This window comes from Pelodiscus sinensis, chromosome 6, assembly GCF_052426305.1.
Source record: "Pelodiscus sinensis isolate ZL-2025 chromosome 6, ASM5242630v1, whole genome shotgun sequence".
Classification (NCBI taxonomy): Eukaryota; Metazoa; Chordata; order Testudines; family Trionychidae; genus Pelodiscus; species Pelodiscus sinensis.
The window spans coordinates 80055822-80083112 of NC_143057.1; the positions used below are offsets into that span (position 1 = coordinate 80055822).

The following is a 27291-nucleotide window of genomic DNA, read 5'->3' on the forward strand; positions in this document are numbered from 1 at the left end:
CATACCGAACTTGCTAATGAAGCCCGGGATTTGAATTTCCCGGGCTTCATTAGCATAAAGCCGGCGCCGCCATTTTTAAAAGCCGGCTAGTGCGAACCCTGTGCCGCGCGGCTACACGCAGCACGGGCTAGATAGTTCGAACTACGTAGCCATTCCGAACTCCTCGTTCCATGAGGAGTACAGATAGTTCGGAATGGCTACGTAGTTCGAACTATCTAGCCCATGCCGCGTGTAGCCGCGCGGCACGGGGTTCGCACTAGCCGGCTTTTAAAAATGGCGGCGCCGGCTTTATGCTAATGAAGCCCAGGAAATTCAAATCCCGGGCTTCATTAGCAAGTTCGGTATGCATACATTACCCCGCTAGTTCGAACTAGCGGGGTAGTGTAGACATACCCTGGGGTGTTGTTTTGGCTTCCCCATTCGCTCTGCATCAATGCTTCTTGTACCAAGCTAAAGATCCCTGTAGTTCCCAAAGTCCTGTGGGGTTTGCTCATCATGTGGTTTACCATTGAATAATTGTGGTGTGAAAGTGGGGATAGGGAAGTGCTGAACCTGGGGGCGTATGAGGATGGCAGCTTAAAGTGCTGTTTAATCCAGCCCATTGAGTCCAAAGGCACATGAGGGTGCAGTGTGGCATTGCTGCTAAACCCAGCCAGCTGAATCCAGGGACATATGAGGGGGTCAGCTTGTGAGTGCTGATTACCCAGTCCTCTCAGACATGCTCTGTTAGTGGGTGTGAGTGTCTGTGTGTGTTGCTAAGGTGGTAAGAACCCCATCCTGAGGAACCTAGTTCCTGCAGGAGAGCTCCAGTGGGAGGGGGAATTGGCAGCAGGGTGAATTCAGCTCCATATGAGAGCACAAGTAAGCACAAACAGCACACTGATAGAATTATTAACCTTCCCCCAGTCCCATAAGAATAACTCCAATAAATGAGCGTACCCCAGAGTATTGGGCAAATCTGGTAACACTGGCCTTAGGCGCCACTGGCACAACTCTAATCTCAAATTCATTCTTACCAGAGAGCAGAATTGAAAGACATATTTTTAGCCCTTCATTTCTAATCAATAGATATTGTAATATTACTGGTGGGAAACTTGTTTCAGATAGAAATGAAATTAAGCAGAGAGCGAGGTTACTGAATCCCCTCAATTAACAGCCCACCTTTGAGACCTTTAACTATAAGCACTGATTTACTGTGTTCAAAACCTTGCATAATGAGGTGAAATGAACTACAAAAAAATTTAAATAAAACTATTATAAGCCACGATGCCAAGGCCTAGTTAGTTTAAAGAAAAACTGTTTCCAATCTCTTTTTTAATCATTATAGTGCTGAAATTTTAAATCGACATAACAGGTCACCATTAGGGTTGCCAGGTGTCTCGTATTGACCCGGACAGTCCGGTAAAAAAATCCAGAAAATACCAGACACTTAAAATGTGCAGTATTTTCTGATTTTTCCCAGCCAGGAGGCGAAAATATTATGACACCTGGCAACCCTACTACACACTTGGCAACTGGACCCAGCCCCCGGCCGCTGACACCTCTTGCCCCCCACCCTCCTGCTTAACTGATTCCACAGGGAAGCTGAGTTCTGGCTTGAACAAGAACACAAAATGGCCGCCGGCAAAAAGCCTAAAGACCAAGGGGAAGCAATGCCTTCCCTGGGTCTTAGTGCTCTACCGTTCCTATCCCTACTCTGACTCTGCATGCATTGAAAGGGCCATGTGGTTTTAATGCTGTTTTATTTTTTATTTTTTAAGGGTTTTTTTTTTTTTGCTTAATCACTCTCTCTTTTTTTTTTTTTGCTCAACAACTTTGGTCTCCCCTTCCCTCCTCCCGCAGCAGAATTTTTTTTTCCCTGGTGGTTCCCCCCCCCCCCCCCCCCGGGGGTGTGTGCGGTATTTTTGGTTAAACCATCTGGCAACCTTAGTCCCCATGTTTTTTAAGAAAATTCAACATATTTTACTCATAATTGTGCACATCCTTTAATCTCTATTGCTTTCCTCTGAACAAGAAAATGGTAAGACATAACCTAGATGACTGGTTTTAATTTAGGTTAATTATTTGTATTGCACAAATTCATGTCTCATGCAATGTAATTTTATAAAGCCAGAAAAGAAGGAAGAAAGCTGAAATGCTTCTAGCTGATACACATCTTTGTCTGTAACTAACCATATAAATAATGTGAATTTAGTACATATTTAAACTAAAGTCAACTGCTAATATTACCATGCTCTTTATAGGACCATCTGGTCTAATGTTGTCTCCGATACAAAGCCAATATACGTAGGGTCCCAACTATTGCTCATTCACATGATAAGCATCTTCATTATGGGCTAAATTCTGATATCCTTATTAATGTCAAGCAGGCCCTTACTCTATGGCTGTGTCTACATAGGCACCCTTTTCTGGAAAAGGGATGCTAATGAGACCAGTCGGAATTGCAAATGCCGCGGGGGATTTAAATATCCCCTGCGGCATTTGCATGAACATGGATGCCGCTTTTTTCCGGCTCAGGGCTTTGCCGGAGAAAAGCGCCAGTCTAGACGGGATCTTTCAGAAAATAAAGCCTTTTCCAGAAGATCCCTTATTCCTCTTAAAATATTTAAATCCCCCGCAGCATTTGCAATTCCGACTGGTCTCATTAGCATCCCTTTTCCGGAAAAGGGTGCCAATGTAGACACAGCCTATGAGTAGTCCCACTGGTTTCAATAATGCTACTCATAGAGTTGTAATGTCTAGGACATAGACAGCTGGACCACTAATCTTCACTGAGCCTGAGTCGGGAGCAGGACTCAGGGCTAGTACCAAGTCAAGAAATGGGCATCCAAGTCAAGGCACGTCAGGTTCAAAGGCAAGAGTCAGTGGCCAGATGGGACAAAAGATGAGATGTGAGGCAGCAGCATGCCAAAGTCCACACTTCGTGGCTCAGACAGCTCTGCTGATCATCTTCCAGGTTTAAACAGCTACTGTTGGATAATCAGAGGCCTACAGGGTTCTGTTGAACTGAACTCTTCAGGCAGTACTTCCTGCAAAGCCTAGCCCTCCAGTAATTGCTGGGTGTTGCTTCTCCTTGGGCTCATCCTTTGGGGTGGGCCATCAGAGCAATCACCCAGAAAAGTCTGCCAAAGGGACTGCAGTGAGCAGTATTTCGATTCTCACCTGACCTGTCCAGAGAGCAGCTGGGCTGATGGCAGCGACAGGCAGGCAGTCAGCAGTGCTGGGAGGGGAAAATGGGCAGACAGAAGCTGCAGAGGGCAGCTAGACAACCAGCTGGAGCTGGGACACCCCTCCTCCCCCTGCTCCACATGTGCAGCTGTTGCCGATCCTGTCCCTCTCTGTCCTCCCCAGAGCCACCCCTGCCCATTCTGGATTGGGAATACCCTCCTATCTGCTGCAGCAGGGTGGGGAGAGACTGATGGTGGAGTGACCCTCTTCTGGACCTCTCCCAAGCTGGAGAGATAGGGGGAGGGTAGATCTGTGTATCTTGCTGCCTTTGGTGGCTTGTGTCAGAACACAAACCCTCAGACTCCTGACCTTGAGTGATCTCTTAAAGAGACAGTGCATTCATATGCTCAGGCATGAACAGATTCTTTCCCTCTACCCCCAATACACTGTAGGGCTCCCTACACTCAGGTCATTTTCCCACCGTGGCTATGCTGAGGGCATCAGCAGCTGTGCTTTTCTCCCTTTCCTTGTGCACTCCCTGAGCTGCTTGGAGCAAAGGAGCAGCAGTTCCACGTGGGAATGAGCAGCAGTTCTTTGTGCATCCAGGTGGATCAGTTTCCCCACATGGGTGCAGAAGGGAGATGCAGGGGTTAGAGTGCAGGAGGGTAGGAGTGAAGGGCACAGTGCAGGGCTTAGGGGCACAGGAGGGAATTGCAGGGGTAGGAATGAAGGGGGCTCAGTGCTGGGGTTAGGGGCACAAGAGGGAGGTGTGGGGAGTAGAAATTAAGGGAGCTCAGTGCAGGGGTTGGAACACAGGAAGAAGTGAGGGTATTAGGGAGCAAAGGGGGCATAGTGCAGGGACATGCAGGGTTTGGGGAAAAGGGAGGGTGGGGAGACTAAGGAGTCTATGAGGGACGCGGGCACCAGGGCCATGTGGGCCAGTGGCACCTGAATGCAAATTCATCCAGGGTAAATTTGCCCTGCTTCGCCTAGTTCAGAGGTGGGGAACCTGCAGCCCTTGGCTTGCCTGGATCCTACCCCCAAGGGTCGGGGTTCCCACTCCATGGCATTGGGGTGCCTGTGCTGGCATTTCAGCTCCTCTGCTATCCCACCATGGGGCTGGAGCACACAAAATCTACTAGCCTAGCAGTCAGCAGCCCCCAGCCTAAAAAAGGTTCCCCGCTCCTGTCCTAGTTTCTCAGTGGAAACATAAAAGTATCAGTCATCTAAGACCCTACTGCCCCAGGTCATGACATATGAAAAGTAAGGCACTATTCAGTATGAAAATAGATCTGGCCCTTTATCAACATCTTGAATAATACCTGGATGTTCTTGGTTCCAAAACATAATTAAGGTGGAAAATATCTTGTATGAGCCAAGTTCTGTGAGGTGCAGGCTTCCCTTCATTCCATTTATTTTTAACATAGCTTGAAGGGGCTCAGCACCTCACAACAGAAGCTCAGACAGCCTGTTGCAGAACCAGGCACTAAATGAAAAGGAAAAGAAGTAATACATAGCTTCAAATCCTAAAAGCTATGTCCCATTTCCATAGAATTCATGTTATTTATGCAACAAACAAAACAATGTTGTTTTCTTCGATATTTACTCTCCACATACATTATTTGTGACTGCAGTTTAGCAAATTCTCTATTCTCCATGGACAAATCTGGTTCCAGACATTTATTCTCTTTTGTATTATGTAATTTCTTGAATTGGCACTAGCTAGCACTCTTCTTGGCAATCTCAGCATAGAGATTGTCACCAGGTGGATGCCTCCTGAACACCACCACTTGGCCAACAACCCTCTGCCTTGGTTTCCCCCTTTAAGAATATTTTGTTATGACCCACAGACCCTTTTGCCCATTCACATCCCTTCTGAACTTCTGATTTATTAAATTAACAAACATTCAAAGTAAAGTTTTCCAGGCCTTCCTCAAGTCCAGTCCACTATATCCCTATCAGGTCACTCCCATGCTGTTCCTGGCTGTAATCTCACTCTGAAAGTCCCAGATTCTTCTGCTGGAGCCTCCTCTCACCCATCAGCCTCAATAACCTACTCAGTTCTCTGTGAGAACTCTCACTCTGCCATTTCTTGCTGTTCTTCATAGGAGAATCAGATGATCCCTGCTTGGATGTGCCTCCTTAGAAATCAGGGCTAGCAGCCCGCAGGCCTCTCATCCATGAATTGCCAAGCCACATTGTTGTAGAGACCAAGAATTTGAACAGGTCACAGAGCCTGGGCTACTATCTCACTCCTAGCAGTGGTCTCTCCAGAGTAGAATAACGGCCTTTTGACATTGCTGCTCTGCTCTGCGATGTGGCTAAAGTGAGGACTTTAGGGTGGACTTCTCACAAGCGTTCTGTATTGGCCTAACTCTGCTCCCACTGAAATCAATGATAAAACACCCACTGATGTGAAGGGAAGCAGTGTTACTCCAACAATGAACACTGATGAAAATCCCATCCTTAATATGCTACCCCCAATCGAGCACCATTTTTTTTTTAATTTCAGAAAAACCACACTACCGCCCTGTGTATTTCATCTGTGCCTTTCAACAGAGTATGCACTACACTCACATTAGTGATTCTTATTTAAAGCAGCAACAATAATACGGTTTTTTATCACCAGGAATGGACTGTGATATTACGAATAGGTAATGTAAGAAATAAAAGCAGGGGAATCATTTCAATAGTTCTCTTTTGAGTACTATTTTGGACCTGATCTATACCTCCTGCAGTAAGGGCAAAACTCCTCTTGACTGCAGTGGGACCAGAGTCTTTATCCAGATGTTCAGAACAGAAAGGAAATGTTGGACAATAACTCAAATATAAAATAAAAAAAATCAAAGCCTTACAATGTATCGTTTAATTCTTATTCCTCAATTTAAATATTTGAAGATACAGCTGGTTCAATGCTTGCTTCACTGACTTTGTCAGAGCTATGATAATTTATCCCAGCTGAGGAACATGTCCATGAAACATAATTGCTAGCTCTGGTAATGCATTAAGATGGAACAGTGAAAGCCTAGTTGAATGAAACTCTGCTCAGCAAGTGAAAGTCTCATACTTTTTCAGTGCATTGACATATGACAGCTGTATGTCTGGTTACTGTAGACTTCTGGCATGGAGGATAAAAGTCACAGCACAAAGCCTGAGTAAGAATGTAAACGGAGGTGGAGGGAAGGAAGGGGAGAATCCACCTATATCTTAAATGATTTTTTGTGTCAGTTAGTATACTGTCTAAGCATGGCTGTATCTAGAAACTGCCCTCCCCCATCCCATTAGAGAAGTGCATGGTAGTGAACTATGCTAACTATAACTGTTACGCTAGCCATAGGCTGTAAGGGCAAACAGAGATCACAATGTGATATGGGAATCTGTGATCACTGGACCCTCACATCTTATGCCCCTCTCTCAAATCCTTGCTGTTTTGATCTTTATAGGAGTGGCACAGAATCTAATTTTGCTATAGAAAGGTTTTAAAAAAAGTCCCTTGGTTTCAAAGTCCCTTGGTTCCATCATTTCCCATCCTCCACACAACAGACCCACAACTGTTGTACTGTATTTGGAGGCCTTCCACAGACAAATTTCATATGAATTGAAATTATATGACTGTTCTGGAATCAGTTACATGCTGCAAGTCTCACCAAGATATGTTATGCTATGAAAACCTTTTCTTTCCAATATTAAGCATGCATGGTCATTTAATATCTACCCAATTCTAAAGTCACAGATAGGTAAGCATCTTAACTATAGACTTTTGGAACCATAATATAGTCAGTAAGTAAACTATATGCATCTTTAGTTCTATGCAATGTATCCAAGCATTAGAAACATTTCTTGAAGTAGCTTGCTTTATTTAAGATTCTAAAAATTGTGAGGACATGTTCCAGTGGCAGTTTTACATTAAGGACTAACTATAGCCACTCCAAACCTGAATTTGTGAACCACCACCTCCACAGTCTCCTTTAATTAAGGCCCTCCATGCCACAAACTATAGTTCATTTCATCCAGCCATTCTTTTTCATATGCACGACTAGGATGTATTTTATACAAAAGTTCTTATTCTACTGTCTTGCCGTGTTAGATTCTGCAATTATTTTAGCTTTCTAATCACAACATACATTTGGGGCTATCTTACCTTCCAGGTGATCCACATAGCAGTATACATCATAAGTTTCATTGGGAAGACGGAATCCATATGTTCTGACTCCTTCCTTTCCCATTTTATCTCCATAGCAGCCAACTCTGGGTTGCCTGATTGGATACCTGGAATATAATACATTAATATTTCTTATTACAGTAAGATAACATTTTAGTGCATTTTAAGTATAAAAAGATCAGGCCTATTATTTTTGTGAATATTGTCAAGAGACAATTTGAACAGCTCACCTGACAGTTTGGTCAGACAACCAGCCAGCATCGCATTGCTCAAATCCATCTTCATATGCAGCTTTCAGCTGATCAGGGTTTGCTATGACAGCACCATTGTCCAGACAAGCCTTCTGAGCATGCTGAAAATTCAGGGTGTACCGACTGCTTGCAGCACGATAGTGAAATACGACACCTACAAAGACAACAAACATAGTGTAATGTCACAAGGGGCACCATATTGGCTATATTCATTATATGGAACCATTATTCTGGTACAACAATAATAAAAAAAGAATAAGGTGACTCCCTCCTTGCACAATAATAATAGCATACTATTACAAGATATTCAGTAGTAAGTATGATTGTATCTCCCTCTAGTGACAGCTGCTAATGACTAGATAACAGTCTATTGCTATCCAGAGGTTGGAGAAATTCTTTTAGTACAAATGGTAAAAACCTATGATTTTGGTGAAGAAGGTCCCTGGTTTGATCTCTCTATGGTGTTTGTTCCTGCAGGCCAGATTAGTTACAAATAAAATAATACAATTTATAAACATCTGAAGATATTCTATACAATTATATTTTCTTTTATGTACTAAAATACTGCAAGCTACATAAAGCTTTCTTGCATTCGAGGATTTCTGATTTTGGTAACTGGAAGAACTTAGAAATTAAAAAATAAAACTTCAGCGCATTAAAACAAGTTTAGTTTTCATTAGGAGCCAACTCTATTCTCAATACAAGTGTAAATCCAACTGACAACTGCAACAACAGCTGGATATGCATATCTAAGAGCAGAACTGATGGATGTATTGCCTCAGAAGCATCTGGTACTAGTCACTGTCAAAAGACAAGATGCAAGGCTAAAAAGACCAATGATCTGGCCTACTGTGGCCATTCCTATGTTCCTAACATTCAGTGGGCAGAAGGCTTTTTGCTTTTTTTTTTTACTGTCCAAAATCATTCGTTCCCGATTGCTATGCCTTTAAAGTTAAAAAACAATGGATGATGCTGCATGATGCTCTTTTGACAAAATCCTAGGGATATCAACGTGTAGTTGCCTATATACAATTAACCGATAAGCCTAGGCTCATCAGCTAATCTTGTTGACTACATGCATTAAAAGCCGGATCCCCCCAGCACTGGCTCTGAGGTGCCACCTGCTCCCCTCCTCACCCCCACATACGAAGCAGACCCTGTCTGCGGGGTGGGGGGTCTGAGCTCCCTGCAGACATAGGCTGCTCTGTCCCCCACGGAGCAGCTTCTGTCTGCAGGAAGCTCAGATCCCTGTGGACAGGTGCTGCTGCCACCCCACGCTGCTGCCTTTGTATCAGAGGCAGCAGCACAGAGTGGCAGGCAGCTGGATTGCACAGGGGGCTGGTTTTTAAACTGGCTCCCCTAGTGGATCGGCCCCCACCTGGAACCCTGTGCTGCTGCTTCTGATAGAGAGGCAGCAGTGCAGGTTGGTAAGGGGCTCCCCAGCAGTGGGGCCAGAACTGATTGACTGCCTGCCCCACTCCCAGGGACTATCAAATAGGTGTGTAACTGATAAGATTCCATGTGGGTACACAACTATTCAATTACCCAATATCTAACATCCCTAAAAAATACTACATATTAGCATATCACTAATCACTGAAGTATCCATTGCACTTTACTCAGCATTATGAATTAGCAAATAAATCTCTGCATTAAATAAAAAAGCAAAGTGAATAAATTACACAGTGTACTTTTTCTTCTATTTTGACAATTTAATTTTATTATAATATTTCATTATGTGCTCTAATATATTATGAACACATGATGAAGCCTTCATAATATGAGACTTCACTACAGATCTCTGCCATTAAAACTTTGCTGAGAAGAGGGAAAAGACCATTATTTTCTGTATGAACTCAAAAGAGGACAAATTAGAAAAGTGCAGATTAAAGTAGTTCCATTATTATTAGAAATTACTCTGTCCACAAGATCAAAGCCAGATCTGGTGTAATTTCAATGACTTCTCTGGAATTAGTTGCCTTAATAAAAGGTCTGAATGTGACTCATAGATTATATGCATTCATAGATTCATAGACTTTAAGGCCATAAGGGACCACTGTGATCATCTTGTCCGACTTCCGGAACATTGCATACCACAGAACCTCACCCACCCATTCCTGTAATAGACCCATAGCCTCTCGCTGATACTCAAATCATTACTAAGGCTGTGAGTTTATCACAGAGCTCATGGTCTCCGTGACCTCTGTGACTACTGCAGTGGCCAGTGTGATTGGCCCAGGAGCTACCTGAGCCACTTGAACAGACCTTGTACCAGCTGCACCAGCTGTTGCTGAAACAGTCCTGGACCACTTTGCTCCCTTCCCCCAACAGCAGCAGAAGTTTGGATATGAGAGAGGGGTCAGTGCTGGAGCTTGACGCAAGAGAGGGGGAGAGGACTCTTGGCAGTGTTTAGCTCAGGGGCAGGGATTTCCCTACACCCTCCCATAGGAGTGTATACCCCCCCTGAATTTCCTCAATACCCCCTCTCCCAGTTTTGTGAACTAGTTACATGCCAATTTAGTGATTGTTTGGAAATTTGAATTGAAATTGAAACATTAAAAGCATATACAGTGTATGATAAGATATGTGTATCTGAAAAAGTATAATAGATTTGATGAAAAGTATGAACATAGATTAGCTTCCTTATACAACTGTTGTTTTTTATGATAATGTCAGTGCATTCATTTTGGCGATGTTGGCCAACCTAATAATTTCAGATTATGATTGGTAAGCAAATTCAAAATGAGCTGTCCCTGACAGCTAGTGATGAGCTGGGGGGAAAGGCTTCAGGACCAGATTGTATTTACCTAATCTACCGAGGTATCCAGCAAACAGAGCTGTGTTGCCCAAGTGATAGATTTTGGCTGGGGTTAGGTTACAAATCATTTGACTGGGGGGAGGGAGGAATGAAATGTTGTTATTCTTATTGTATGAGTAAAGGGCAGTAGAACTGTACTTAACCTGTACTGATTGAAAGCATCAAGAGAGAGGGTGGGGACAGGTGTTTTGCTTGATGATCTGTCTGTCTGTCACAAGTACTATTTGCCCTGCTCCTCTCCACTGTTTAAAGACAGAGCTGATTAGGCTCTTTTGTTTTGTTAAGTGACCATTACAGCTGAAATAACTGATAATCAGGTCTAAGTGCTTAGTCCTGCTGTGGGGACAGTGTTCCTGTGGGGACAGTATTTTTGTGTAAGAGACAGCCCAGACTGCACTGGCAGTGAGGTTCCCCCACTGAGAGCTCAGCTGAAATCACTGAGAGCTGGGTAGAACCTCAAGAGACCAACTCGCAGAGGTCACAGTGGCAGGTGGCAGCAGAAGATGATGGTGCAGGGCCATTGGCAACAGAGCGATGGAGTGAACGGTGGCACAATGAACAACAGTGGCCAGAGTGAACACTGAGCAGCTGGAGGAACAAGCAAGGTGCCTTCTTGCCCCCCACCTGGGAGGTGTACTAACGTGAAAGCACCTCTGAACTCTGAGTCTCCACTGACCAACGACAACACCGGTGAGTGGGGTGAGGTGGAGGGAAAAATGAGAGGCACGTTAAATAAACATTTGTTTGTTGGACTACATTTTAGTGACTTTGCTCCAGAATGCTAGATTTGTGACTGGGAATGGAAACTTATATAAATGTTTCCTACTAGGCCAAGATTTTTAAAATGCATTATTTGCCAAGGTTGTTATCTCACTTCGTTGCTATCTTGAGAGCTCATTATGTTGGGGAGTTTCTGTACTAAACATTTTTATTATTATAATTAATTTTACATAAGAATGGTCATACTCGGTCAGACCAGTGGTCCATATAGCCCGGTATCCTGTCTTCTGACAGTGGTCAAGGCCAGGTGCTTCAGAGGGAATGAACAGAACAGGTAGTCAAGTGATCCATCCCCCTATTGCCCATTCCCAGCTTCTGGCAATGGGCTAGGGACACTCAGAGCATGGTATTGCATCCCTCCCCATCCTGGCTAATAGCCACTGATGGACCTATTCTCCAGGAATTTATCTAGTTCTTTTTTTTTAATCCTGTTATAGTTTTGGTCTTCACAGCATCTCCTGTGAAGTACTTCCTTTTGTTTTTTTAAAACCTACTGACTATTAATTTCATTGGGTGACTGCTAGTTCTTGTGTTATGTGAAGGATTAAATAACATTTCCTTATTCACTTTCTTCACACTAGTCAAGATTTTATAGACTCCCTATGATAATCCCCCCCTTAGTTGTCTCTTTTCTAAGCTGAAAATTCCCAGTCATTTTAATCTCTCCTCCTGTTTCATACCCCTAATCATTTTAGTTGCCAATCTCTGTACCTTTTCCAATTCTAATATATCTTTTTTCGGATGGGGTGACCAGATCTGCACACAGTATTCAAGGTGTGCACGTACCATGGATTTATATAGAGGCAGTATGATATTTTCTGTTATGTGTTTTGGTGTATTTTGCATTATCCTTATATTAAATGTGCATTATCCTAACAAAACATTTAATTTATTCATATTTCTTTTATACGTTGCAGGTCAAAGTGAAAATTAAAAGACAAAAAACAATACAATTTTTCCACTCCATTCCATCTACGTGAAAAGGCAGCAAAACTCCAGGCCTCTGGACTGCATCAACATGCAGAACACCTTATAAGCCCACTTTCAATGCCAATGTTAGAAGTACTTAATGAGTCTGCTAAGAATGCTGGAAACATAACTCAGCTCATGCAAACAAACAAGGCTGTGGCATCATACTTTCTATTTAAGCAAGAGATACCACACACTAAAAACTGGAGGCCAATGTTAAGTGCATTGTCACTTATTCATCCTGAAGTTGAACACTAGTTGCAAGCAAGACCAGGAAATGCTCACTATCTTCCTGCAAGAAACTCAACTGACTGGCTAGAAGCATGCAGTGCAACAATGAAAGACTCAACAGTTGAAAAACTGAAGAACTCTCTCACCACATTCAAAAAATTTGCATACATGGCTGATGAATGCACCGATGCAAATGGGCATCAAGTATTAAGTCATTGTGTATGTTATCTTGATGTCAGTGGTAGGCCAGTAGATGTACTTCTAGATGTTCAAGTTATAGAAAACACATTGGCTGCATCTGTGACAACCCACATCTTAGAAGAGTTAAATGCTTGTCAATTGGACCCCAAACAGATGGTTGCTTGTGCATTTGATGGAGCTGCAAACATCTCTGGAAGACATGGTGGAGTACAAGCTTTGCTCAGAGAAAAGTGTAACCCTAATCTCTCCTATACATACTGCAGAGGCCATCTACTCCAACTAGCACTAGTACGAGTTGCAGAATCTTAAAAGACATTAAAAAAGCTATAAATTCAATGTCTTCGTTATATTCTTTTTTTCAGCAAGAGTCCAAAAAGACTGAATATCTTGGAATATATAGAAGATATACTGGGACTGAAGTTCAAAGTAGTCCAACCTGGGAAAACCTGCTGCCTTTCTCATGAGCGATCCTTGGCGGTTGTCTTAAAATTAATCCAGACATTATTACTAGCTTTGGAAAGTATCTACCAAGATGGGATGGATCTAAGTAGTGAGGCTGGTGGATTACTTTTGCTACTACATTCAGAGAAGACTATTGCCATTCTCTCTCTCGTAAATCTACTGTTGAAACCACTTGGGTCATTAAACAATGCCATCTAGGCATCTGCTACAAAAGTAGTAGATCTTTGTCCAGCAATAGAAGCTACATTTGGCTCAGAGAGCTATCCATTGAAAAAGTACTGGAAGAAGCAAAGATTTCAGTCCAGAAGTTGACTAATGAAAGCATTTATATTGAATCCTTAAGTGAAGAAGACAAGAAGTATTTGTTAAGACAACTGAAAAAGTACACAGACTTGATTCTTAAAAATCTATAACAGCGACTTCTAGATTCTACTCAACTTATACCTAGCTTTTACAGATACCCGTCCTATAAAACACCAACAGTTGAGTGGAGTGAGGCACTACCAGCAATGGGGCTGCCATGTCCTCAGGACAGAATAGAGAATTTGAACACAGAGTAGAATATCATACGATGAATGAATGAAGATTTGACTTCAACTTCTTTTTTATCATCACTAGTAGCTCGACTGGATCTTTGTGCTATGTTTCCTGGGATGAAAGAAGAAGGAATTCATCTCTTGCCACTCCCAGTCACAACAGCTACAGTTGAGAGTACTTTTTCATCATTGAATAGAATTTTGTGTTCTGAAAGAAGTCGCCTTCTGCTTGATCATGTGAATGAACTAATGAGCATATCAGTTGAAGGAATGGAAGTACCAGACACACGAGAAGCCATTGAAGATGAACGCATTGTATTCGAGAAGTTCATTAACAGATTTGTGCAAAATTAGAACAAGAAACCAAGAAGGATGTAGACATAGTGCTTCATAGAAGGCTTGAGTAGCCAACTTTAATTTGTGTGATTTTAAAACATGAGTTATATCTAATGAAATGGTCATGAAACATTTTTCAGTTTTTACTGTGGTGCCATATAGCCCATCTTCACCCTCACAGTCTCACCCCTCATTGGCCCTGATACCCCCCCCCCCCGTAAATTCGAACACCCCCCTAATTTCAATTCCTGGGGAAAATACTGCTCAGGGGGCTTCCTGGAAGCAGCAACATGACCCTCCCTCAGCTCTTAGACAGAAGTGTGGCTAGGTAGATCCACACTCTGCCTCTGCCCATTGGCTCCTCCTCCCTCACAGCTTCCATTGACTGCAGTTCCTGGTCAATGGGAGCTGCAGAAGTGGCGCTTGGGTCAGAGGAGCATAAAGTGCCCACTGGTCACACACCGCCATCTAAGAACTGAAGGTGTCATGCTTCTGGGGAGCTGTTTGGAGCCAGGTAGGGAGCCTGCCAGCCCTGCCAATCCCCCCACTTAGCTCAAGTGGAGGGCCCGGAGCTGCTACCCCCAGAGTACCTGCAGTGCTGGGGACCATTCTCCTTTTTGAGCATCCAAGTTTAGTCAGGGGTACATAATACAAGTCATGGACAGGCCACAGGCTATGAATTTTTGTACACTGTCCATGACTTTTACTATAAATACCTGTGACTAAAGTGTAGCCTTAATCATTATTTAAAGACTTCAATTTATAGATAATCCACTATTTCCTTCTTGTTTAAACCAGCAACTCCCATGCCACATGCTGCAGAGAAAGGCAAAAACCCTCAGGGTCTCCACCAATCTGACCAAGAGGAAAATCTTTTCCCAACCCCAAATATGGCAGCAATTAATTAGACCCTGACGAAGATGCACCTGTGAAAGAAATCTCTGTCATAACTCAGAGCCCTCCCTATCTTGTGTCCCATCTCTGACTGTTAGGGATTTTTGCTACAGGTCATCACCAATGGCCTACATGCTGCTCTAGGCAGTCCCATCATACCATGACCTTCATAAATGTACCAAATTCAGTTTTGAAGCCAGTTAGGTTTTTTGCCCCATTTCTCTCCTTGAAAGGTTATTCCAGGATTTCACTACTCTATAGTATAGTAGACTTGCTGCTATTACTATTTACTATTCTTGGATGAAGACTATTTGGGCTCCCTGATTTGGTTACATTAAGATGTTTGAGTTTGTTTCAGATGTGGTAATTTCTATTTCCATATCCTCATTTCTATTACCCACCCTGCCACTAGCCCTAAACTCCTCATTACCCTTATTAATACAAGAGGCAAAGTATTTGTTTAGGTGTTTGGCTGTACCTAGATTATTTTTAATCTTCACTTCCTCCTGAGTGCTTAGGAGGTCTCACTCCTTTTATTTTCTTTTTTATTTATATGGCTACTAGAAGATTTACCCAGCATTGCTTGAGTCTTTAACTCATTTGAATCATTGTTCCGGGGTAGGGTTGGAGATGAGAGGTTCATTATGCTGGTTACCCTGGGGAGAGAGGATAACAGGCCCTCTCTCCTTGAAGTAGCTTGGGGCAAGGTAAGAAGCACCTCTCCATGGCCGCTGAAGTTACAGCGGTCACAGCCAGGGGAGGGATGCATGTGAGGACCGACAGACACAGACAAACTCTGTGAAATATATAGTAGATAGCTGTCCCTTTCTACACCCCTACTCCCTGCTGGCCCAATGGGGTTATATCTGTTCTAGTCCACATCTCTGACCCCTTGCTGTCCCCCCATGGTCATTCTGCAATATAACTCCCTCCTACCAGACCCCTCCCTTTCCCCTTTATGAGAAACAGTCAAATGTCATGCACATCCCATGATCCTGGCATAACCAAACTGACTTTTTTTTTTAAGTTAGGATAAGAGGACGCTGCATACCAAATCTGGTGGTCCTAGCTCTTACTGCTTAGGATGAGTTCTTGAGCAAATGAACTCACAGACACACAGACAAATGCACATTTCTAAAATATTTAGTAAGAAGAAGAAGAACAAACCTTTTACTGTTGGTTTTAAGTTTCCTTTGCAAGGTTCAATTCTGCCTGGCTTTTGGCATTTAGAGGTAGCTTTTCTCATTGATCCTTCTCATTCTTTGTAGACTTTCTGCTTGTTTTGTAAAAACCTGTTTGAGATGCTTGTTTACTCAATTTGGTCTGCAAGCCTTCACTATGATTCCCCCCACCTCTTTTCTTGCAACGAAGGCTTCAGGATTGCAATTTTGATATAAATTCCAAGCTTCCTTCACATTCAGTTCAGTCTGTTCCCTTAATTAATTCCCTTAATGTTTCTTAAAGTTTCCTCTTTTGAAATCAAAGACCACAGTTGCAGACCTGTTTTTGTTTATCCCTCCATTCCATTTAAACTGAATGAGCTTATTTCTCTTCCCTGGTCATGTTTTACTAAGGAAGTTTTCCAGTTGAAATAAAAAAATCTTGTGTAAAACACCCTAATCCTTTCTACACCAATTAAGTCAATGACACAAACAGAGAACAGGATCAGGTCTGCATTCCAGCAGTGTACCATGCACCATGGAAACAATGGAAATACTCCAAATTTCTTCAGGTCTGGCCAAGCCATGTTTGACGCTGGACCAAAGTAGGACAAGACTCTGACACAACTCCTGCTGGGAGGGAGCTAAAATGACACAGAGCCGTGCCAGCTGTACTAGCTTTATGTCCCCCAAGAATTCCCTTAACTGGGAGAATTTACTGCTGTCCACCTGGGGCAGGTTTATAGGCCATTTGTGCTGCCTGAGCTGCCCACACTGGTGCTTTCACCTTGTGGACCATTTCAGTGAATGGTCTCTAACCACAGTCCCAAGCCTGCCAACATGCCCACTCCCAGAGTGGCATGCAGAAGAATACTGTGAAGCTCTGTCTTGAGACACCCAAACAAGCATGGGGTGGTATAACATGGTGCTGTTAGCAGCTATAAACTGAGACCTTTGGCAGCAAGCACCCTGCTAAAGCATACACAACATAGACAGTTTGGATTTGAAGGAGGTAGAAGCCATGTTCCCTCTAATTTTTCCCATATGTGAGCAGAATGAATTTTACTATGTGCACCAGTGTGAAGCTGAGGGGTCACACATTACCTCCATTTTGGTGCACATAACAAAATTCATGCAGAGGGAGTGGGGTGAGGGGCTAGCAGTGTGGGAGGGAGCTCAGAGCTGGGGCAGAGAGTTGGGGTACAGAGATATGAGGACTCCAGATGAGGGGTGTAGACTCTGGGTTGGGCCAGGGATGAGGGGTTTAGGATATGGGCTACCACAGGGCTACAGCAGGGAGAGAGGATTGCTCCTGGCTCTCTCTCTCCATAACAGCACCTGGCCTGGGAAGTGGAAGGTAAGAGAGGCACCTCTCCATACTGCAGCAAATCCAGGGCTTGGGCTACAGGATAGACATACTTCCTCAACCACAGCAGGTCTGTGCTGGGGCTGGGTTCAGGCCACAGTAGGTCCAGGGCAAGGCAGGGAGAAGGGCACCTTTCCCCTGGCTACAGCCCATTCAGGACTCTTTTGAAGTCAGCAGACACTGGTCCCTCCCTTGGCCACAGCAGGTCCAACCCAGTCACATTCCCATAGTGCCTGTGTGTTACTTAATAGGTTGTTGCACAGCTTACAGGGAACTTAGGTAAAAGGGATCATTTGCACTTGATGAGCTAATTATCTCACCAGCTGGAGAGCACAGTGAAGAAAGAAAGCTTTATAAAAGGCTGATCCAGAAAACCTGCTCCACCTGATTGCTGCTATGTTGTGATGTACCTGGAGCATACACTGAACAGAGGTACCCTGGTGTTCTGTGAATGCTGCTTATGTCACAAAGGGATTACCATATAGAATTTTCAAGTGTTTAAGAGAAAGCCTGTTCACAGGCAGCAAGAAATTGGTTCTGGTATTGGAGACATACAACCTAGCACCTAAAACAATATACTGCACATGTTGTAAGTTTATTTTTAAAAATTCTCTTCAGGTAGTAATACAGCTTGACACTAAGGTGCCAGAAGTTTATGCTGATTTACACCAGCTGAGGTCTGGTCCAATGGGTTCTGTTGTTAATAGTATGTATTTACAGTCCCATTTTTTTTTTATACTGAGTTTATATACCTCAGTCTGAAAACACATACAGGGAGAAGTATGTGACGCTGGCTGGCTTTTAATCTTCACAAAAATGTCATGTTGACACTGATTTTGATTCATGACTCACAATGGTCTGCACTCCTCATATATGGCTGACCTGATCTAAAACAGTTTCCCTTCTGCAGACGAATTCTGTCACTCAGGGCAAAAAGTCTATCTGGTAAGGCAGGAAATATGTGGGGGGCTGATGACAGCACTTCATTTCCAACACTTCATTTTGCACTAAGTACATAAATGGATTCCCAGTGACTGTCCATCTTGCCCTCATGTCTGAAGTAATAGCTCTAAAAAAAATGGGTACATGTTGCTAATGATTGTGACGTCTAAAAAGGCAGTATTTAAGAGTTAATACCGGTGCCAATGTAAAGAAGCTCTCTCAATGTTCTCAAGCCTTTATTTATTTGTAAGTAGGGTAACCAGCAGTCCCATTTTTAAAGGGACAGTCCCATATTTAAACCCTCCTGAAGGTGTGTCAACTTTTTCTTAAAAATGGGCAAATTGTCCCATATTTTCTGACTTCCCCTGTGACTGGCAGTTCTGGATGCTGACTGAATTCCTGCTGCCCAGCTGCCCACCCACCAGTGGTGAGTAGGGTGTGGTGGTACAGTGACTAACAATAGGGATGGCTGTGCAAGGCTGGTGGTGGGCAAATATGTAGCTGGCTACTCACCCCGCTGATCCATCAAAACACAGCCCTTGCTGTGTGTTGGTGCCCTCTTCTGCCTCCATTCCACCCCTTCTCCCAACCTCTCTCCCACAAGTGATGCAACCTTGGTCTCAGGCCGAAGGTACAGGGCTGCAAGGACTAATCTGGGTGGCCTGGAAGGAGAACGGGGGAACCTGGCACCAGCAGCAGAGGTTGCTCCTGCCCTGCACTCACCACGACGGCAGAAAAAAGAGTGAGTCAACCCCAGCCTGCTCCACTACCTCTGCTCCTAGCCACATTGCTCAGGAGCAGAGCAACCCAACCAGGAGATGGCAGAGTGGAGAAGTCTTGGACTTGGTCCCCCAGCTCCCCTCACCACTGGTGAATGCAGGGTCTGTTCAGCCCATGCAGCCAGCACGAAGTTCCCCAGTAATCCCCTCAAACCACCCTGCACTGTTGGGGCCAGCAGGTCTGGAGCCACACTGGCCAGTCTCCCTGCGCTCTGGGACTGGGACAAGCTGAGGCCACACTGCCCGACAATTCTGTGCTCTAGTGCCTGGGGGTGGTGATTACACTGCTCAATTCCTCAATGATCTTGGGGCATGTTAGCCTATAGGGACCAGTGGCCCCAGTAGGATGTTAGGGACATGAGGCAGGAGCCAATAGCCTTAATGAGGGAAGGGCTGGGAACGGATGGGCCTCAGGCAGAAGGGGCAGGGCTGCAGGGACTAGCCTCCTCAGGTCAGTGGGTCACCCTCTGCCCATGTAGGGTGGAGAGTGCCAGGAAGGGAGAGTCAGATTAGTCAGTCAGTCCCCTCCCATGTGAAAGAGGTATGTGTGTGTCACCTCTCCCATGTGTGCGTGGAAGGGGGAGTGTTACCCTTCCCCGTGTGAACCCTAAAGCCTTAAAGATAAGAAAGTAATTAAAAAGAATCCAAGTATGCACAATTTCTTTTTAACAGGGGCTCAGTCAACTTGATGTTAATTTGAATGTTTGTACGATGGATTGCCATTGAATGCGCTTGAATACGAGTAATTTTACCAGATGTCCCGGATTCAGCATAGAGAAATATGGTCACCCTATTTGTAAGACTTGGAAAGGAACTTAGACAATGCTTTGTTCTCTTCACTCTGATCCTGAAGGTAAACTTCACCTATTTTTAAGAATATAAGACTCTGGCTTTTCCAGTGAGCAGCCAATGGACATAAAGGAGCCTATAGGATGAATAGAGAGGAGAACATCAGCATGTATAAGCCTGTGTAATGGTTGCAACAATTAGAAGACCCCCTGGGGCTAAGGAGATTAAATCACAGGACTTCCATTGTTTCAGCTGGATAGCGAGAGAGCAGGCAAAATCCAGTGTCCAAGATTTGGCACTTTTAAAAAATAGTAAAGGATTTTTCCTGGAGTCTATTTGTTTTGTGAAAGAAAAAGCAACAAACAGTGTTGTCCTAGGAGCAAATAAAGCAACTAGAAAACAGACTAGAACTGTGTTGTCACTGAACATCTGGCAAGCACAGTAAGTATAATTACAGGAAGAAGCAGCAGAGTCTGTAGGCAAGATCACTTAAGGAAAGTAGTCTGCGGTATACAAAATGTAAAAGAACTCATTTTGGGGTGTGCACCAGAGTGACTTTTAATCTGTTACCTGTTTGTTATATTTATGGAGAAAATAAATTTAAGGAAGGATTTAATTAGAAGAAATCTGTTTTTTTATTTCACACCCCTAGACTGCAACATTGCTTGGCTATTTGCCAATGCTGCAAAATCCATTGATGGTACTAGGAAGTGCTCCAATAATTCAGCTATTACACTACTGTGACCTATAGATCACAACAAACTTTCAGTGGTGAGCTCATCCATGGAAACCTGTGCCCTCCAAGGGTCTCTCATAGACTACGTTTGGCAAGTTTCACAAAACATTGAAAGATTTCATTGCTTGGATGTTCCACTTAATATTTTAATGACGGGAGTGGGAAAAGTTGTTAAAAAGCTGGGGCAGTCACTTTGTGGATTTGTATCAACGTTAGGTTCCCAAAGTAGGGATTTTTGTGTGTTCATGACTAACCATTGAACTGATAAACGGAAGCTTATCAGTTAATGGTAAGTTACACTCAGCGAAGCCTTCTCCGAGGGAGGTAGGCGGGCAAGGGCTAAGCTTTATACTGCAGAGATTTTCAGTGGTTAAACAATTACCCTAATACACAATTTTTAACATCCCTAGTCGAAAGTGTAGAGGACTGGGGGGAAAGATTTGAAGAGCTGGCCTTGTGGGGAAGCAAACAAAGTGCTCAACTGTGTGGTAAGCACAGTCCTGATTAAGGAGCAGTGTAGACAAACCTCTTAAACGTGTCTAGTTTTTGTCCCAAAGTTAACTATGTGCCACACAAATCTATGACCATCTCATTTTTATTGTTGAAATCATATGTATCACAAATAAAGAATCATAAACTAGAGATTATAGAGTCAAGTATATGACAGGAGAGACTAATAGGCTATGTCTAGACTGGCATGATTTTCCGCAAATGCTTTTAACGGAAAAGTTTTTTGTTAAAAGCATTTGTGGAAAAGAGCGTCTAGATTGGCATGGACGTTTTTCCACAAAAGCACTTTTTGCGGAAAAGCGTCCGTGCCAATCTAGATGCGCTTTTGCGCAAAAAAGCCCCAATTGCCATTTTCGCGATCGGGGCTTTTTTGCACAAAACAAATCTGAGCTGTCTACACTGGCCCTTTTGCGCAAAAGCTTTGCGAAAAAGAGACTTTTGCCCGAACGGGAGCAGCATAGTATTTCTGCAAAAAGCACTGATTTCAGACAGTAAGAAGTCAGTGTTCTTGCGGAAATTCAAGCGGACAGTGTAGACAGCTGGCAAGTTTTTCCATAAAAGCAGCTGCTTTTGCAGAAAAACTTGCCAGTCTGGACACAGCCATACAGTCTTTAAAGTTTATTGAATGAATACTTCATTTGTGTCCTTCGTTTTAGGTTTTGGTCACAAACTGAATCCTCACATAGGTCTTCACAGTGTGAGTGGTCTGGATACCGTGCTGCATGGCCCAGGCAGGAATATGCATGGCATTAATTACCAGTGTGCCACAGGAGTGGATCAACTGCTACAACTATGGATGGAAAGGATTAGCCAGTTAACTGGTTACCTGGTAAGCAACTGCCTTAGTGGCATGCTTACCTGGTAACTGGTTAACCGGCGGCTTAGACTGGGAGCAGTGGGCCCAGCCAGGCTGGATCAATCGCCCACCTGTGGCACTGTGGGTGGGAGTCTGTTCCAGCCCAGCAAGGCCCACTGCATCATGCTGCAGGTGGGAGAACTGCTCCAGGGTTAATCAGCTAAATATACTGGGAATTTACATCCCTACACATAAGCTGTTCCTCCTTAATTACCCCTTTGGGATGGCTAGATTTGTCTGAATAGTGGCAATAGATGGCACTATGCATCCTCTTGCATCCTCTACACTTCGCTCCCCTACACATGGGTGTGGCCCTGAATTCTTACGGTGAGATCTTTGCTCTTGCAGCAGCCTTGGCATACTGAAACAGTTCCAGTCAACTGAAAAACTATGCAGCACGTAGGGACTCTCAAGCAGAGGAATGCTCAGGTGGCAGAAAGCCCGTCTCACATGACTAGGAAGTACGGTAGGGTGGTGTCGGGGGATAGTGCTCCAGTTGTTGGCTTGTGTTTAAAAGCTGACATCAGAAGCCATTTTGCCAGTGTCAAATCAGGAGTATAGAAATGTGGCTGAAAGCCATCCTTCCCTCTCCTCTCCTCTCTCCTCTCCTGGGCTGCATTGAACACAAATCTTGAGTCTTTTCAACCAACTAATTACTTCCCTCCTTTCAGAGTAGTTCTCCCCTTGTTCCTTTTACTCCTGGCAGACGTACTAGGGACAGAATCAGATACCCACTTTGAAAGCTCAACCCAGAGACTGTGAGCAGCAGTGGAGCAACAGGGCAGCCTGCTCAGTTAGAAAGAAAGTCTGGGAGGTTAGCTTCCAGGAATGATCCAGATAGAAGACAGGCAGTTTTTTTAAAAGATTAACTAAAACAGTGTTTCTACAACTGCTGTATGTCAGGGTTAATCAATGAGAGCTCAGATTCCAGAGAGAACAAATCAATTAGATTGCCAACATAAAATCTCCAAAGGCTGAGAGCACAATGAAGTGGCCTTATTCCCACATTGGGAGCAGCTCCCATGTATTATCATCATCATGCCTGCACCCAAGGTTGGTCTGCATACAAAGGAAAATGTGAATTACACTCTCTTGCTTCTTTCCCCTTCACATTTACTCTATTTTTTTAACCGCTGCTTCTCCCCACTTTCCAGGTCAGGATTTGAAACCTTTTCTCCTATGCTTGTTTTCTGTTTTTACCTTACTCCTGTGGTCACCAACAGGTCGATCGCGATCAACTGGTCGATCGCGAGGCCTCGACCAGTCGATCACGAGGTGTCCTGTCCGCCCCGCCCCTATTTCCCTCCCACCCCCAAGAAGCCCCACTACCTACCTCCAGTGAAAATGGAGGTAGTGTAGGCTTCCCGGGGATGGACAGAATCCTGCAGCTTAGTGCCACTTCCAGTGATTCCAGAAGTGAGCTAGCTGCTCTGCCGGGTGTACTGCGGGAGGGAGCATCGGCTCCCTGCATCACACAGGAGGGGTGAGTCAGCCCTGGGGCAGGCGTGCGAAGGGTTTCCCTGCACCGGGGGGTCGGCTCCGGGGCAGGCACACAGACATGGGGAACTTCCCTTCCGCGCATGGGGCTTCCCTGCACCGGGGGGGGGTCAGCCCCCGGGCAGGCATGCACGCATGCACGGGGGGCTTCCCTGCGCATGGTCGGCCCCAGGGCAGGTGTGTGCATGCAGTGCTTCCCTGCACCGCGGGTGGGGAAGCTCCGCACGCGGGTCGGCCCCGGGGCAGGCACGCGCTAGTTTCGCTCTGGGGGTGGGGGAATCCTGGGAGGGGGCAGATACAGGGGACTCTCTGCCTCCACTGGCACCCCACTCCCCAGACCACACTCCCCAGCCACAGAACTCTGTCCCCACTCCCTGAACTTGTCCCCAATCCCGTGTCCTCAGCCACAGAACTGTCCCCACTCCCCTGTCCCCACTCCCCGAACTCTGTCCCCACTCCCCTGTCCCCAGCTACAGAATTTTGTTCCACACGCCCCGAACTCTGTCCCCACTCCCCTGTCCCCAGCCACAGAATTCTGTTCCCACTCCCCTGTTCCCAGCTACAGAACTCTGTCCCTATTCCTGTCTCCACTGGCACCCTGTCCACAGCTGCAGAAACCTGTCCCCACTCGCACACTGTCCCCTGCTGCAGAATCCCGTCCTCTGCCCTCCCAGCACCCTGTTCTCTCTCCCCTGCCCTCAGCGGCAGAACTCTGTCCCCACAAAATGTATAATTATAAATGCTTCATTTTAGATTTAAATAGCACAAATAAAAAACAGACCATTTATTTCATAACTATAAACACGTGATTTTAATTTTATATATCGCATAATTTAAAAATAAACTGTTTATCAGAGTGTGTAAGTAAGGGCTGGGGATAGCAAATGATGGATAGGAGGAGAATAGAAAGGGGCGGGGCTTCAAGAAAGGGGCAGGGTGGTGCAGTAGATCTTCGCCTGTTTGGAGATTTAAAAAGTGATCTTGGGTGTAAAAAGGGTGGAGACCACAGCCTTACACCATAAAAGTCTGCCAGGCTTGCAGCTGAAACAAATAAAAACAAAGATCCATGGAAACAGCCCTTCCCCCACTCCATCCAATGAGACAAGGAGAAGCGTGCTGCTGACAGAGGCATTCATTGGTGAGATGTAGACAAGAGCAAGAAATCTGAAAGGATTCCACCAGCCAGCCTAGTCCCCCTAAATCTCCAGGAGCCCCCAGGCGGGTTATGAAAAAACAGTTGAACTTTTTTTGCAGTGATTTTTCGTTATCTTTTCCATTGTATTTGGCCCCACTGTTATATTTTAATAACTTATAGGCTACAAAAGGGGTCATTTAAAACATGCACTAACATATTCTGGGGAGCATACTACTACTACTATTTTGCACTTACATGTGTAAGCAGGGGCTGAACTGCTGCTTGCTATCAGCCAGCTAAAAGGAGGGGTGGGTGTGCCCCACTACAGTTGTTTAGCTCTGCAAGGTAATTAACCGTTAGCTGTTGATATGTAAATACAGCTCAGGAGAGAATCTGAGGTGTGGCTATGTAAATCCCATTCAGTCAGGGCTGATGGAGGGTCAGTGTTGGAATGGAATGTGGAGAATTGTAAATAATTTGGGACTGTTGTGGGGGTCACTAATCATGCTACCCTTAAATGTGGAAACTGTAAAACATGCCACCAGTGCTTGCAGGAGAAACACAACCATCATGGTAAGAGGTCTCGGAGGAACAAGCCTCCTCCCTTCCAGAGTTAAGTGGACAGAGCTGGGGGGGAGAGTTAAAGGGCTTGAGTCAGCCTGCCTCATACCTGCCAGGTGTGAGCTGTGAGACTAGCCCAGCCTGCACCTTTCCCCCTTTGTTTTAAGGACAGACCTAAAGCAGACTCCCTGTGGAGTCTTTTCTTTTGCTAGTCCAGTGGAAGCTGGAGTCCTTTGCCAGTCCAGCTGGTGGCTAAAGAGTTGAAATCATGGAGAGCTGAAATCACTGGTTTGGCTGAGAGCCAGATCCATTGCGGCCAGTGTAGTGGCAGCGACCAGCAGAGTGGCTGGTGGGAATCACTGGCTGGTGGCGTAACATGGCGCGGAGTGGCGTCAGGCAAGGAGCGACGACTAGCAGTGTGGAGTGGCGATCAGCGGCATAGCACAGCAACCAGTGGCGTGATGTGGAGCGATGGCAGGCGAGGAGCGGTGATCAGCGGCATGGTGCAGAGCGGCAGCAGACGAGGAACAACAATCAGGGCAGCAGCAGGCGACCAGCAGAGTGTCCGGTGGTGTGGGACGAGACAGCTGGTGGAGCGTGGCAGAGTGTCGTAAGGTGCCCCCTATATATTCCGCCACCCCCATTTCTACCCAGGTTGGGAAGCGAAACCCTGTGGGTGAACTCTGGGTAGCATGGACCAGGGACAGAGATTTTTGGGGTGTCGGACTCTTTGGGCTTCAGGTGATTCTTGGCTGGGGGAAGGAGGGGACTTAGCTCATGTTTGGGTTATGAACTCTGTTTGTGGTATTTTCCCCAAGTTAATGCCGTATGACTTCTCTCTCTGTTTCATTAAATGTTTCTTTCCTACACTCAGACTCAGTGCTTGCGAGTGGGGAAGCATTGCCTCTCAGAGGCACCCAGGGGTGTGTGAATTTCCCAGATTACTGGGTGGGGGCTCGAGCCAGTTCTGTGTGAGATGGACCCCAAGATATTGAACCCAGCCCTGGTTACTGCCAGGCCTACCTGGCATAAGGGTTACACATGGTATTTTTTAAACGGTTACACATGGTATTTTTAAAACAAAAGACAGGACTATGCAGCACTTTAAAGACTAACAAGATGGTTTATTAGGTGATGATCTTTCGTGGGCCAGACCCACTTCCTCAGAAGACTAACAAGATGGTTTATTAGGTGATGAGCTTTCGTAGGCCAGACCCACTTCCTTTGAGGAAGTGGGTCTGGCCCACAAAAGCTCATCACCTAATAAACCATCTTGTTAGTCTTTAAAGTGCTGCATAGTCCTGTCTTTTGTTTCAGCAAGACCAGACTAACACGGCTGCATCTTAATAGTATTTTTACACACATATCTCAAAATGATGGATTATTATGCACACTTTTTACAGATGGTAAAATGAATCATCCTCTGGGACCCTTCCCCCAAGCCTAAATATCTACCCATCAATTGTACAGCTCCACAGCCCAAGCCAGTGGAGCCAGGCCAGCCATAGGCCATGCATTGCAGTGTAGACATATCCATAGAGACCTGATTTGCTGAACTTCAGAAACCCAAGGTCACATGAAGTTGCTTATCTAGACTCAGCAAATGAGTATGTAGATATAAAGTCAGCCAGGTATACTGGCCATTTTACTACAAGTATATTTGCACATGTATTTGCAATAGGGATGTAAAATCTTGTTTTAAAAATGTTAACTGGTTAACTGGCCCGCCGCACTGGGCAGTGGACGTAGGGTTGGCCAAATGGTTTCAACACAAATACCAGACACACTTGACATTTCATCACAATCTACATTACATCTTATTTAGAAAATACCAGACATTTATATTTTCTCAATTTGTTTCCTGAACAGAAAGCTCAAATACTGGACTGTCTGGTTCAAAACCGGACATCTGGCAACCCGAAGTGGACCCAGCTGGGCTAGAGCAGTGTTTCTCAACCAGTGGCACAAGTACCCTTAGAGGTACTCGAGAAAAGTCTGGGTAGTACATCAACACAACTGAAATTTGAAGAAAACTGAATTTTTGTTTTTAAGTTTTATAGTGCATAATTTTTGTTGTACTTTTTACACCCAAAAATTTAATCACTTACCCAGCTATGATTAAATTGTTTAAACAAATGTGTTGCAATGTAGA

At 44.7% G+C, this 27291-nt stretch overlaps 1 protein-coding gene and 1 long non-coding RNA gene across 3 annotated transcripts in view; one reads left to right on the forward strand and one right to left on the reverse strand.

Moving 5' to 3' along the window:
* The window catches only part of LOC102460195 (versican core protein), a 158085-nt gene that overhangs the window by 93882 nt on the left and 36912 nt on the right, over window positions 1–27291 (reverse strand). For both annotated transcript variants that reach the window (XM_075932193.2, XM_075932194.2), the window contains exons 4-5: window positions 7561–7735; window positions 7310–7437 (exon numbers count right to left, since the gene is read on the reverse strand). In XM_075932193.2, the coding sequence (XP_075788308.2) occupies window positions 7310–7437; window positions 7561–7735 (303 nt within the window). The remainder of the gene's footprint in view (window positions 1–7309; window positions 7438–7560; window positions 7736–27291) is intronic.
* LOC112546004 (uncharacterized) lies at window positions 17852–19869 on the forward strand. The gene is made up of 3 exons (XR_003089609.2): window positions 17852–17923; window positions 18881–19018; window positions 19728–19869. It is a non-coding gene; the product is annotated as an uncharacterized LOC112546004 (long non-coding RNA).